Consider the following 15,493-nt stretch of genomic DNA (forward strand, 5'->3'; position numbering starts at 1 on the left):
TATCCTTCTGTAAGAACAGCTGTGCTGGACAGAACTGTACGGCTGTGGGGCAGGAGCCAGGTGGCTTGGCACATTATCTACCTCTGCTAGTCACCTGGGTATGTAGCCTCCCTCCAAATCTTTGCTTTTGGGAACAGAGGGAAGGACACCAGGAGGATGGAGATGAGATGAGATGAGATGAGATGAAAGTGTCAATGCACATCGTCATCTAGGTCAGAATAGATTTTCTGGGATCACCTGCAGTGCTGGCTCCCAGTTTTAGGGATTTAGCTCAACCTGCTGTTCTGACTGAAGGTATAGGGTAGCAATAAGACATGTTTGCTATTTTATTGCTTTGTTTCTGTCTTCAAAGAAAGTAACTCCATTCTTGAGTTTTACATTTTAGTGGAGTGAGGTTATGTTCCTGTAAATGTGATTAACGTTTAGAATGATTGCTGGGATGTTTGCAAACCACCAGCTGTTTAAAGGTGTAGGTATGGCAGAAAGTGCCACTAACCCCCCAGGACTGACTCTCCTCCCCTCTGCCAGCATCTTATATGTAAATATTCTTCCTTTTTTTTTTTTTTTTTTTTTTTTTTTTGGGGGGGGGTAGGGGGGGTAGGGCGGGTATTATTTGGGGTGAAGGATTATGGATAGTAAAATGCCTGCTTCCCAAAAAATATGCTGTGTGGTGCAGGTATGTGCAAGCTTGCAGCCTTTGCTCAGGTGAGCATATGATTACAAAAAGTCAGCCTGAAGTGTGGTTTCCTGATTTTTTTTTTTTTTTTTTTTCCATGTAGAGCTGAGCAGTTTTAACTCTGTTAATGAAAGGTTTTGTTGTATGAGATACAAGAGGCATAAAAAAGAGACATTGGAGAAATGTTCATCTATTTTTGTGTTGGACTAAGGATCAGTTATTACAGTTCAAAAGTGAAAATCAATAGAAAATTCAGCATGACAGAATATCAGAAGTTAATGGAATTTGAATAAAATTCTTCTGAATTCTGGTAATGTAATTATATCAAGTTCTATTTTACTATAGTATAAATAGGATGAATTATTAATCACTTAAGAGCTTCAGCTCCTTTGTAACACTTTGCACATCAAACTTAGGACATGTGAGCCTTATTTCATAAATGTTTTCTACAGAGGAAATGTGTGGCAGTGACCCACAATAATGGGAAAATAACTTGGGATTAACTGTTTGCTAATTGAGTGCTTTGAATTTTTGCCAAATAAATTATATTATGGAACAACATTTTCAAGCTTTTTCAGCAAGGAGTGCTTCAGAACAAACTACAGGGGAGGAAAACCTTGTGTACTGTTGTGTAAGAAGAACTAAGACTCACATGGATCACATGCAATACATGTTAGACAGAAAATGTCCACAAGGTATGTCTGCAGCTTTCCTCTACATAAAAGTTGAGCAAAGCTAACGGAGCAGTAAAGTTTTACTCCAGGATAAATTACTGTTGTTTGCTATGCAAATCTTATGATTGTAATTAGGCTAGGATTTGGACTGCTGTGTACACTGATCTTTGTTCCCTCTGGGCACGGGAGCTAATTCTAATGCAGCAAAACAGCACAGCAAATGTCGAGCACTGCTCAGCCGGACGCTTGTTTCTCTCAGGACATCTTTGGACATTTTTGAAAGGAATGGTTTACCTCTGCCTTCACAGAGCATGTAAATTGTGCCACAGGCATCTTGTGGGCTACGGGAGTCTTCAGGTACTGTCTTGCTTGAAAGTAGAGGTTGGAGAAAGCTGGAAGGGTTTTGCCTGATAGGCATCTAGTTGTTAGCAAACTGGTTTTAAAAAGTGGTGTTCTGCCACTGATTGGTTAAAGGAGCTGGTGGTATGTTGGAGCTATCACGACAGTGATTGCAGTTCCTAGTATAGCTATGTATAGCTCCCGTTATCTCTGCAGCCGGACTTTGTGTAACCGCAGCCTGTGGCTCCTTGCCCACACTAATGAGCTCTCCCCAAGGCTGGGCTTCTGCCTCTGGGGGTGGCACAACGCTGTTTTGGAAACCTGAGTTTGTTAACTGTGCTTGAATCCAGCTTGCCCAAGCTTCCACGCCAGCTTGGCTAAAGCTGGCCACGGGAGTTTGTCCCCGTGCAGTGTGGCCTGCCCCGGGTTCATCTGGAGGACAAGGCAAGCTGGCTGCCGAGGCTGCCAGGTGGTAGTCTACAGCAAAGGAGAGCTGTCACCTAGACCTGGACTGGGGGGAAGAACCAGCGTGGTAAGGATGGTACAGGTGAGCCACAGTCACAGCTTGCTCTCCTCCCTGGGACCATGGCCGCCAGCGTTTCGGTCAGCCTCACGTGCTGGCCTTTGGTGACAGCCCATGTGGTGGGAGTGCATCCTGCAGGCAGTGGGTGTCATTTGCTGGTGACTCAAAGAGCAGGGGAAAGCCATAGCTGCCAAACATGCCTCCCAAGGGCTGGGGAGCCATGGGAGCAGATGCATTCAGGGGCAGGAATACTGGGCTAGGGGCATGCAAGGGGTGTAATGAGCAGGGCACAAAGGACCCCATCCATGTGTCGAGGTGGTGGCTGAGCACCCACTCCCTGCTCATAGTGCACCTGAACCCGCACCCATGCTGGGCTTCTCTACTCATCAGTGCCTCCACACTGCTGCTGTGAGTTCAGCAAAACAAAAATCTTACTAGCTGGAGGATCTATTAGATTGTGTAGCTTTATCTTACAGGTAGGTGGAAAAGGCATTGTTTGGAACCTTTTCACAATGACTGCAAAGACAGAGAAAAAACAAAGAAGTACCCTCTAGGGGACAATATAGCACTGATGCTCTAAAGATGTAGTAGACTACATGTTCTGGTTTTTAACAGCTTGTAACTCCTGTGAATCTCGTTTATTTACTTTTGTTGCCCACTCACCTAAATCAATGCTAAGCAGAGGAACTGAGGAAGTTTTACTTTTCCTTGCATGCTTGCACAATTATCAAGTATTCCTTTAAACATGACATTTAATCCATTAATTTTTTGTGTGTAGAATCAATTTAAGGGAGTAGGGCAACTGTAAAAGTGATGTACAAAAGTGTCAAACAAAAAGCAGGAAAAAATATTCTTTGCAGAAAGTGATTTTTCTAACCAAGTGTGTTTGATTCCTAGTGTTTGTTCAACAACGTGTGCTGTTTTCATAGCGGGGTGCTCTGTATTTCCGAACAGGTTAGAGTGTGTTCTGAATTTGTTGTTGAAAAAAATTAGGTTTTACTTGAGTAACCAAGATAAAAGAAGGTTCAAAATCTTCTGTGAGCTTTGCAAACCGGTGCCATGCTGCAGCTGTGATTATGCATACATTCCTTTGCCAAAGGCATCTGTAATTTAGCACTGAAATACAAAGGATTGAGAGCTGGTCTGCAATTACCTCTGAGGAAGGATGTAAACTTGACTGTTTTGTGCTATTAATTTTGGGGGAAGGTATTACAAAGACCCCTGTCCCCCAGGGTAATCCCTAAAGTTATTATATTTACAGTGGACTGATCCTCTGCTTCTGATACACCCAGCAGTTTTTAGCGTGCAATAAATTCAGAGCCAGGGTGTTAACACACTGGTGTGGGGTTAGAAATGCTGCATAGCAAATGCAGTTCCAGGGTGCCCATTAAATAAATAAGTCAGTTATCTTCATATCCCATCTAGTGAAGCAAAGAAGATATTAGAATAAGGCTTGGGCAGCTCTGGCTATTTCAAGGTGCCATGCAGCTATGCCAGGTCAGAATCCAGAGCCCCACTGCCGCGGGGCTTGAAAAACACTTGCAGCTCTGCAGATAATTTAATTCAGTTCAGGTTGAACTTGATCATGCCAGTGAGGTGTGCCTCCTGGGGGACATCCCTGGGGCCCCTGTGCTCAGTTGCATGTTCAGCACCCATTTGGATGCAGCGCAGTCCCTGATTTTGGAGAGCGCCTCCCAAGTGCCCAGGCTGCGTGAATCATTTCAAACTTTATGTCTGGTGTCCAGAGGACCAAGGGGGTTTATCTAACAGGGCACTAATGCTGAATTTGGAGGCTGATTCAAGGGAGACTCTCTTTCCCTTCTTTCCCTTTCAAGCCATCCTATGAGCTGCCCACCCTGGGGCCTCTGCAGCAGGCACTGCCCTGGGGGAGCTGGAAGGTTTGCTCAGGATCTCGGTTGTGATGAATCACAGAGGCATGGCATGGATTGATAAGGTCGTGTACTTTACGATTAGATACATCCTCCCTCTAACAGCAGTTCTTTGTCTCCATTTTGCTTTTGGTAATGTTTTTCGGCAGTTTGCATACCATGGCTCTCCAAGCAAGTAGCTGTTTGACTTGAGACAAAGTCACTATTATTCTAGGTAAGCTGAGGAAGCCTTCATAATTTTGTTGCTGTCAGAAGACAGTAATGGTTGGCAATTAGTTTAAAAGCCAGTGAGGTTAAAATCACCAGGAAAATACTTTTTTCTTGCAGCCTAGCTGTAAAGGATTTTCAGGTACATTAAAAAGTGTGTAACACAAAAAAATCTGCCTTGCAGCTGTTTTTTTGTGGGGTTTGGGGGTTTTGTGTTTTGTTTTGTTTGTTTGTTTGGGTTTTGTGTGTGTGCATTTTAAGTGATGGATGTAGATTGGTATGTTCTTTATCTATAGCCCTATCCAAACACCCCAATGTACTTCGGCTATTCACAATGAAGGTGTGCAGTCTGGGAGCCATGGCAAAAGACATCTATTACATGGTCCCCAAATTATTGAAAAATATGTGCTACAACCTGACCAATACACAAATCTACCTCCTCATTTAAAGTTCATGGAGAGCTCTAAGAACTCAGTGTGAACAGTTCAGGCTTATTTCAGGACTAGACTCTTGAGGCATATAATTTTGTCAGTTGCCTATTTTGAGCAACCATGAATATGGTGTTTATGGTGCTACTGTCCTTTCTCAAAGACCATCTCAAATATCTCTCCAGGCAGCACCTCTTGCGCTCTTATGCGTCTCTTGACTTCTCTTTGGCCACGAGCTCCTGTGTGGTGAAGCCTCCCCTCTCCTGCCCTGGGCTCTGCTAGAGCCTCCCATGGCTCCCTTGGACTCTCTTGGCTATTCTGGCTCCCTTCCTCTGCTCCTTATTGTCACTTACTGAATAGACTTGCTCAGAAGAGTTTTCAAAAGCAAAACAAAACGAAGTAGTCATGGATGACCATTACCAGCTTTTCCTTTTAACTCGGTTGTAAAGTGTTGTTGGCTCACTGTTTTGGTTTCTACTGTCTATAAAAAGGTTTTGTGCAAGAAGTCCCATTTTTCCCATCGTCCTGTGTGACACCAGTGCCAGGATGACCTTCTGCTGCAGAGTATCATTGCTCAGTTGTGTTGCTGCTCTGTATGAGTTTCCCTGGCAACCAATTTGAGCTACACTGAACCAAAAATATCTCACTGTGCTGGGAGAAAGTCAGTTTGCAGACATATTTCTCCAGTAATGACTTCTCTGGATGGTTCGTGTATTCAGCCTGCAGATGTCATTACTGAGAACCAATAACTGGGAGTTGCAGCATGCCCCTTTTGCTTACTTCCAGAGGCAGCACTAGGAGAAGAATGCCCTTGCGTGACTGTCAGATGAGTTGTAGACTGTACACCCATTGTACTCATTTTTCATGGAACACCAAGGGTCTGGTCTTCTATGGAGAACAGTCTGTGCAGGTTCATAAAGTCACAGGGATGTTTCTTGGATTCCTTGGTTCTCTGCAAATTACCTTGGTTATTCCTGGCAAATTCGCTTTTCTCAATTTCTAAATAAATATATGCACCTTGATTTATAGGTGCACATGCTGTGAGCTCCAGTTTTGTTGCATCCTAGTCACCAAAGGCATGGATTTTGACACCTCCAAACGAGCTTGTGTATAAATCTTTGGAGGTCAACTTATGAATTTGCACAGGAGAAAATGTACAAACTGGAGGTCTTATTTCAAACCTTCCTAGTTTGGTTTTGGAGAACGCTATCTAATGTGGAACAGAAAAGCATTGATAATTTAAGATGTGACAAAGGTGACAAAATTAGAAACAATTAAATTGGATAGGAGTAAGTAATTTTTAGTAACAAGCTCCCTTTTCTGGGTTTGCAGGGTGTGAGGATTGCGGTAAAAGCCTTGTAGGAGAATGCAAACTCCACGGACCACTCATCAGGGCTAAAGATAGGGTTATTCCTAGCCGAGCCCGTCTCACCCTACCTCATTACCTCACTTTGCGAGTGTTGGAGCTGCGAGCTGGAAACCAGCAGAGTAAGTATTTCAGCTCTTTTTCCCACAATTGAGAAAGGCAAAAGTACTAAGACTGCCTTGTTTTCACGAACAACTTGTGGTATAATCATTGGGTATTAACAGCATGAAGACTATTTCAGCTGAGCACAGTTAAAAGTTCACATTCAGCTACTGCTTTTGTGACTGATTTCTTGTAACCTCGATGCACAGGCTGACAGCAGGACAATAGCCAGAGCTGGTATGACTTTTAGCTGTGAGCAATCAGTTAGCTCTGTTCAGTCAATACACCTTTAATGAATGTTTAATTTGTGTCTAATAGTAGCAGCCGTGCACTACTACATACTTGTTTCTTTTCCCTGAGCATGCAAATCAGGAAAGATTATATAATAAAGAGGTCAAAACCAAAAAAGTAAATAATATTCCTCATCTACCCCCTGCAAACTCAAAAGACCACAGTGGATTAATTTACTGTCTGCAGCATCTTCAGTTCATGTCATAGATATACTCTTGTTTCCTTCTGAGGGCAAAGGAATTTGAATGTCCAAATCTGAACAAGGGAACTACATCCTTAGTGCGTAGATTTTCCACAGCTGCATGTGTAGAGTCCTGCCTAGTCAGAAAGAGAATTACAAGATGCTTCTTGTTTTGCACCCTTGGTAGTAGGCAAAGGAATAACTAGAAAGATTAAGACAAGTAATGTTGTGTTTTTATAGATTCTCTCCACTCGTATTGGGAGAGAACAACCTCATAAATTATGCCAACAAGCAGAGCAATCAGCTTGTAGATTGAAGAATATCAGCACCTTTGTGTTGCCTGCATAATATTCTGACTTGGATTTTGGGCACTTCTGTATCCATTGTAATATCAGGTGTTTTTTTAAAAAAAAATCTCTGTTAATGTTTGCATCCTTTCCAGATTCTTCCTGTTAGAATTATATACCTGGGTTATTTGTCTAGCAGAAGAATTCAGGTGTTCTATACTGTCGTGTTTATCTACATTTGCACAACTGTATACATGCAAGAAATACTTTGTGTATATTAGTATTGGACTGGTCTTTTTTTGTTCACAGTCCTTGGAGTATTTGCAAAGAAAGTAATACAGAAGAGAACACAGTTTGGTCCTTATGTTGGTCAACTGTCTACAAAACTGACCTGCTATGATGAGAGCAGACTAGTACTGCAGGTAAAAATCCAGTGACTTACTATAAAGCACATATATGTCTTTAACAGTATTTATGTATTTTAACCAGTCAGTTTGCTCTAATTAATTGTTCTTCTCATCTGTATGTATGAATTTGCATCACATTATTAGACATTATTATCAGCACAGCATAACCTGAAGTACCAAAATGTTATTATATATACTGTGTTTGCTAGAAGTCTGCTTTCCTGCTTTCTAATTTTACCACTTGTAGGGTGATTTCCTATCAGTCTAACAGCTCTTGGTAATCTTTTCACAGAGCACAGCTACTGAAAGTATCCAAGGATAGTGCTGCCTTCATAGATAAAACAAAAGGATTTGCATGTAACACAGTGCGACTGGGACGATTAAGTTTGTGTGCTGAGTTAGCAATAGTGGCAGAAATACTAAGGCACTTGCTTAGTAGGGAGAAGCAGTGCAGGGATAGGAAAACACTTCTTAATGATGTGATTATATATAAACTTTGACACACAATGCATTAACTCGCTTTAGTCAGATTGTTACTTTAGTCAGATTGTTACTAGGGGCTGGTACCGTCCCTTGCTGCATGTACAGATACTGATCATCTCATCATTTGTACTTTATCCAGCACAAATAGCAGCTGCTCAGGATTAACCTATCTTACACATACCTGCACACACATCCTTTCCCAGAAGAATTCCCTGTAAGGTGAAAGTTGATCATAATTCTCTACTCCATCTACATTTGCTGCATAGGGTCACCCCTGGGGGTACACCTCTCTGTCATACAGCGAGGCTGTGGCTTGGCCACGGACTCCCATTAGGATTCCTCAACAGGTCATGGTTTTTCCAGAGCCTGTGTTTCATATCAGGCCCTCCCACCCCCCAGGAGAGAGGGATCAGCAGCAGCTGTGCTGTGACATGCTTTATGTCTTCATCTGAGCTTTCTCCAGAAGCTTGGGACTGGAAAGCACTGTGTTGTAGTGGAAGGCATTGATACAGATATTTCTGTAATTTCATTCAAGAGCAAAAGTAATAGCTTCAGTAATTCCTCTGAAATGCATTTGTTTATGGAAGTCATGTAAATGGGCTGCAAGGAAAGTAATGTCCTGTGAGATTGCCATGGCATCTTGACACCAGAGAGGATTTGTTCTTCTCCGTAACTAAATATCTTCCATCATTTTATGAGCCACTTTATTTCCTACAAATGCAGAAAACATACTTGTCTCACTAGGTTGCAAGAGTGAATGAGTTAAGCACCCAGTTCCTTCCTCTTCCCAAGCCATTGTAAACCACACCCTAACTATCAGTCAGCTCCATTTGCTTAAAATTACACTGTGATAAGCACAGCTCTAGCTGATGAATGGACTGTTTCTTCAGAAATGGAGACTCAAGTCCCAGGTTTCCTACCAGACAGAAGTAGCTGCCTTGACTTTTCCCTAGCAATATTCTGAATATGTGACCAGGGTTGTCCAACAGATATTTTTATTGGAAATGGGTTGAAGTTAGGTAAAATTGTTCCCAAAAGCAATGGAAATGCAACTTTTTTTGCAAGTAGTTGCCCACTGACATGGTTAGTAGAACAGATACATGCTGTGCTATCATCTGTTGTGTAGCTTCAGTTACTCATATTCAAGACTATACTGAAGAAAAGCAATTGTCTTATATGAAGTCAGGAGCATTTATCTTGTAGAGGCATAGCCTTGGAAAGGAATCTAGGAAGAACAAAGTAAAGGAAAAAGAAAAATCTTTCTGGCACAACTGTTCATTTGTGTTTACCTCGGCAATGCTAAGGGGAAAAAGAGAATACTGTTAAAATGCCATTATATTGCATGTTACCTCTCTGGACAGCTATACAATTGTTCTGTGCAAAATGTAGTGCTAGCACAGCACTAGAGTTTGAGATTATCAAGTACTCAGGAAGTACATTAAGCCCTAAAGCTTATCTTCCTACCTGCACTTAGTTCTTATAATATTATCTTTATATAACATAAAAATGATGAAATATAAACTGGAAATACATACAAAGGCCTACAGTTGTTTTAGTAGCTGAGTGCCTCAGCATGTATTCTTTCTTCACTTTCCTTTGCACTCTGTATTCTTTAAGAGTAATCTATCTCAAAAACAGCCACAATTTCAAAGGACATATGACAAGACAGGGTAAATAACCGATAGCCTTGATTCCAAGCTAAAGAAAACTATTGTGCCTTTATACAGCACTTGGTTTTATCATGTTGTTTCTCCTGTCCTCCCCCATTGTTTCAGGTATTGAAAGATGGAGGGAAGTACTTTCTGGACACTCCCAATGAAGACTGTGGAAACTGGATGATGTTTGTCCGGCTAGCCCGGAACCAAGAAGAACAGACCCTTGTGGCTTATCAGCACTGTGGAGAAGTCTACTTCACAACTGTTAAGGTAGTTAGACCCATAGTGCTGCACCCCTCATACAAATGGACATTTATAGGCATAGGTTCTGAAAGGCAAGCCCTTTTACAGGCGAAAGAGTGAATATATTCTGCCACCTTTTATATCATTTAATCCATAGTAAAACAAGCAGTGTGTATGGGGCTTTGCAGTGAAAGGAGGTGTGTACTTGCTGGTGTGGGTAGTGAAGAAACCCAGCAGCAGGAAACAGAAATATCACTCATGATGGTGGTGTCTAAACATGGGTGTTGTGAAGTTGTTCAGTTTCAGATAGGTAAATGGTGAGATGCTCTGGCATTGTTACATTCAATAGTCCTTCATCCCGGAAAAAACAAACACAGTCCTTTCCTTTATTACATTTTTGGGCATGCATCATATTCTGAGCATATTAGAAACAGGGTGCTAAGTAGAATCTTTACATACTATTTTCTGCTCTCATTAAATCTGAAGACTTAACTGTAAAACTTCAAATACTGCAATGTTGCCATGAAATAATCAGTTTATATCAGAGATTCTGGACCTCGTGTGAGGAGAGAGAACAAAGTACTTTGTATTTTAAAATGGCACTGGAACAGTCTTGGGTTTTGTTGTTTTTGTCACTTTTTCAGGCAAAGTTGTTTTTTTTTAAATCAGAACTTACTCTTTTCTACACTTATGAAACTGAAGTCTGTATGTTGAACATTCATTGGTTTTCTTTTTATTCTGAAGCTAATGCTTGTGTATCATTTTGAGCAACATTAAAAATAATTTTAAAAGAGAGAATACAAGTCAAAAGAAGTCACTGGGGCATTAAAATCCAACATTTCAATTTAATTTCCAAGACTAACACACATTTCTGTGGTATAATAGTGCTTACTTTTGTTCCTCCATTTTTGTTTCTCCACCTGTAGAGTGCAAAAAATACTCACCACACAGTGATGATCTGAGAATAAGTTAATAGTGATAACATTTTACACTTTCAAGGTCTTTTATAACAGTTGCTTTTAGATTAATATTAAAATAATAATTATTTTTAAAAATAAAAATCAATGTAAAACAGTAGATGTTAATCTGAGACACTGTTTATGCTGTGTTTGAGATTGTGCTGCAGCCCATACTATTTGAGATTTCTGTTTGATTTCAAGTGCATGCTGTACTTGTAGAACTGACAGTATTAATACTACTATGCTTGGGAAGCATGAACAAATGCTTTTAAAAGAAGTTGTAGTTTTGAAGTGGTAACTTTCAATATCTGGTGCAATTTAAATCCTATTGAACCAGCTCTGCTGATTTCAGCAGAACTTTGCTCATTGGCATTAATGGAGAGTTGCATCCTGTATACAGATATGAAGAGTATATTAGCATGAGGAATATGTCTTGGAACCCTTTCTGTGCTGTGTATCATAGGGAATTACACTGGTTTTGTTTCACCTAAGTCCAAGTATCACTCACAATACTGTGGCATCCTGGAGATCTTGTCCTGGTCAGCAGAAGTGATAGCCTTTTGCTACACCGAGGCACACCCTGCTGGTCGTGGTGTGAGGCTGCCTAAGGGCTGGTTATGAAGATACCATCTCAAAGTATTTTGAATAAAGTCTGCTAATTTGGTAGTAGAAGGTTTGGCTCCTCTCCCCACTGTTTTTACAAAGAGATGGGACTTTGGTGACATGAATCTTCAGCTATAAAAGGATAAATGTAAGTGTCATACTAACGGCATCGTTGGTGTACTTGTTGCTGTCTGATCACAGGACAGTTTTTCATGGGTGCTGCCATAGCCTCCTCTTCTTATCACGGGTAAGACAGACTAAATGACAGCTTGTAGATTTGGATACTGGTGTTTAACCTCAGTTTTACTGAGCTTAGAGCTTTTACCTTACTTGACCATTTCAGACACTGATGTGCTTGCTCTTCCTCCAAAGTCATATTGACTGGGTCTCAGCTTCCCACTGAAGAGGAGGTTGCCACTGGTCCAGGAATGCCAGGCAGAAAGTCATGACAGTGTCATGATGTGCAGCTCTTTGTGGGTTCTAGTCTCAGTCTGTAGTCCCAGGGCATCCCCCGGCATTTGACTCTATAGAGCTCCCTCAGGCTTGTTTTCCTCCATATAAACAGACCATATACAGGAGTACAGCACATGATTGGCCTCCTAGTTTATGGCTCTGCCTCGTGTCCTTTACTGAGTAGGGAATTCCACACACACCATTTCTACTTAAGCCAGGTTTTATCAAAATGTACAACCAACCCATATTGGTTGCAGTTAGCAAGCAGATTTGTGCCTGGGAGATCAAAAGTTCAGTTTTCAACATGATACACACAATTACCTTTCACCTGTCAGTACTGACAATGTAAGTTGTCTTTTACCTACCGTGCCTGTCCAACACTGATGTTAAAACATAAGTGTGTTTTAAGATGTTACATATTGTGGAAGATGAGTCGGCTGCTCTCCTTCTGGACTAGTTTGTTGGTTTTAGTGACGCAAGCTTAATTTAGTTTAAATAAAACTAAAAGTACTGGGCAGATTGACTCTATCCTTGTTGCAGCAATGTTGTTTTTTATAAAGATGAGGAAAATGTTGTACAGTGCCAGGGAGTCATATAAATCATGACCCTAAAGTTAGTTTTTTCCTTTGCTTTTAAATGACTAATGAATCTTTACCCAGTGAATGTAACCACTCCTCTTTTTTTTTTCTGTTTGTGGTATTATTGACTGAAAGTATTTGTCAGAGGAGGTCATAGTTCAGTCCAAGGAAAGATTTGGGCAGGTATGACTGGATGGGAGGCTACTACATATTATGGGCTCCCTTAAAGCTGTGTGGGAAGGCTTTAGTGAAAGGAGGGCTGAGGTATAACAAAGCACATGCATAGTGAGCCTGACATGCTAGAGCCAGGGCATGGAAACGTGCAAATTTGACTTGCAGTCCACATATTGATCAACTCTGCACCCATGCTGGGTGAGTGCAACACATCCAAGGGGCATCCAAGCTGTTGTTCATTTCATGATGCATTTTTCCTTTGCTGTAACTAACTCTGTAGTTAAGTGTTTACTTTCTTGGGCTTTACAAGACCGAGGAATGGGCTTCGGATGTTGCTTGGAATGGCTGCTGGATTTCTGAACATCAGACAAACAGATTTCCCTGAGCAAAGGTCATGAGGGCTAAGGCACTGCTTCTGCTACTGTCCCCCCCAAAATCTTTTTACATAGGTATTGCTGCTATTAGAAACTGTGATGGTGTAAAACCTTGGTGGATGGCAATACTCAGAAAGCCCTTGAATCTTGAAACTAAGTTACCAATAATTTAAACAGGTTCAAAGAATGCATCTTGGGAAGGACCCAAATTGCACACACACCCTGTCTCCAATCTTCAGTTTATTTGGTATAGGAAAATTTGGACAAGTAAATATGTACTATTTTCTTCCTTTCACAGCCAATTGAACCCCACACAGAACTGAAAGTATGGTATGCTGCCGATTATGCCAAATTTATGGAAGCTTCTGCGGTCTTCATTAAAGAAGAATCTGACATCTGTCCATTGTCTCCAGTAGCAGTAAGTACCCCTAATCTGCATTCAACCAATCACCAGATTAATGTAAAATTAATGTAAATGAAAATTTACATGCCTTCTCTGTTTATGTAACTGTGGTAATGTGAGAGTAGACCATAAAGTAATAGGCTAACACAAAGCCAAGAACAACTTTATTAAATATAGTTGCTCAGAGAAAGGTTGCTCTCCTTCTCTTATGTTTGTCATAAATGGAGCTATTGGATATCACCAGATGTGGCACCAGTGGGATGTGTTGGAAAGACTTAGGATTGGCACTGATTTGTGGTTAACCAAGTTGTCCAGCCTCAACTCGACCAGCCTTCTTTGACTGGTTTCCCCTTGTTATATTCTGACTGGTTGGTCAGATGGTGCACTGGTAATTTCAGTCTTTCCTTTGCAATAACTCTTCTAATCCCAGTACCTTCACCTCTGTGTGATAAAAGAAATCCTTAAACTGATAGGAAAAGCTTGTAAGCGCTGAAAACGTGACCATGAAGATTGATACCTATGCTAGAAGGGAATGTTAAACAGGGAATATGATAGAACCAGGAATTCAGAGGTGTTTTAGGAAGGAAGTAAACCCACTGTTGTTTGTGCGTGAGGGCTTTAGAGTACAGCCCAGAAAGAACATCTGGGAAGGCCACAGCTTCAGACCCAGATAAGGTAGAGGAGGGCTCTGTCTAAATAAAGACAGAGTGAACATAGCCTCACCATGTTCTTAAGAGCAAGATAGCCCAAGGGAAGGTAAGGACAGTTTATGAGAAGCTGAAGTGAAATACAGAGACAGCTATAGAAAGTCTTCCTATTTACGTTTCATCAGTGACTGCAGGTTTTTTTCTAATTGTTTTTCATTGGATTTTTAAAATGTCAACATTTAAAGTGAATTCAACTGGATCTAGTAGAGCTCTTATTTCCACAGAAATACTACTTCCAAATAATGCATTGCTGCCAAAAAATCTTTTATGTTTTAATGCCACTAAGTCAGGATAGGGTTTAGATTCCCAAAACTATGGTGTCTCTTACTGAGTTTAAGAAAGTCTAATGCCAAAGCTCAAGCTAAGTGAGGGAGACTCTCCTGGAGGCACTGACCATTACTGTCTGGCAAAGTGTGGAGCCAGCCCAAAACAGAAGAAAATCCTGTATGGCTGAACTACATTTGTGTGCAAAAACTCACTCAAATTTTGCATGGTTGCAATAGCAGATAAACTATGTCAGTCTAAGGATAAAGTACAGTTTGCAACTCCTTTCATGAGTAATTCAGTACAAGAAACAAATGCAGAAACTTTGAAGTTCTGTAAGAAAAGATGAAGGACTCAGGACTTTTACAAAAAATGTACACAAAACCATGAAAATCAGCATTTCTACATATTTTTTTTTCCTTCTAGTTTGTAGGCTCCAAGAGAGAATCTATTTCCAGCTGAACAGCTCTGTGGTAGCACATTGAAGTAAATTATGTGAAGGACAGCGACCGGGCTTGGGGAAGCCCAGGAGAAGATGTAGTGTCAGGGAGAAGAATGTTACCTTTCCTCAGAACAGCTAGTAAGAAAGACCTGTTTCTGTTCTCCTTGCAGAAAGAGCCTGTAGACCCATGGATATGCTCCAGCTGTAGAAGCACTTTCGCAACTTTTGCTCTGCTAGAATCTCACCAGTGCATCCCTAAAGACCGAGTCCTTACCACCAGGTTCAGACCAACAAATAAATTGGGACCTGTAAGAGCAAAAAACAAACTCAAAGGGAAACTGAGAGGAGCGGTGTTAGGCAAAAGCGTTGCCCAGTGCTACGGACACATTTCCTGCTCCTCTGCTTCAAAGCTCAGCTGTGGCAGCTCAGGGAGCACTTGTGATGCGCTTGTGAGGTTTGTCCCTAAATGGAGAAATGGTCGATCTTCACTGCTGAAAGGAAGAGAAGTGAAGCAGGCAGAGAGTTACCCCTGCCGACTCTGCGGGAAGGGGTTTGACTCCATCGAGAAGCTCACGGTCCACACGTACGCGCACAAAGGGGAGCGACCCTACAAGTGTTCACAGCACGGATGCACAAAAGCCTTCATTTCCAAATATAAGCTGCTCAGGTACAGCTCTGAAAGCACTCCTTGGCTCATGGGTGTGTGGGGAGAAAACCAAGGGCATCTTCTTCATCTCGAGTGCCCTAGTTATATTTAGTCCTTGACTTCCTGGTTTTATTACTTT

The 15,493-nt window shown here is 41.4% G+C and overlaps 1 protein-coding gene across 13 annotated transcripts in view; it reads left to right on the plus strand.

Annotated features, from left to right (window-relative positions):
* Positions 1-15,493, plus strand: part of PLAGL1 (PLAG1 like zinc finger 1) — a 51,299-nt gene that overhangs the window by 32,301 nt on the left and 3,505 nt on the right. For 5 of the 13 annotated variants that reach the window (XM_071740678.1, XM_071740676.1, XM_071740683.1 and 2 more), the window contains 5 exons: positions 6,069-6,224; positions 7,273-7,385; positions 9,629-9,778; positions 13,191-13,310; positions 14,879-15,375. In XM_071740678.1, the coding sequence (XP_071596779.1) occupies positions 6,069-6,224; positions 7,273-7,385; positions 9,629-9,778; positions 13,191-13,310; positions 14,879-15,375 (1,036 nt within the window). The other 8 variants (XM_071740681.1, XM_071740679.1, XM_071740680.1 and 5 more) reach the window with 6 other exon arrangements.

The sequence above is a fragment of the Heliangelus exortis genome, chromosome 3 (assembly GCF_036169615.1).
Source record: "Heliangelus exortis chromosome 3, bHelExo1.hap1, whole genome shotgun sequence".
Lineage (NCBI taxonomy): Eukaryota > Metazoa > Chordata > Aves > Apodiformes > Trochilidae > Heliangelus > Heliangelus exortis.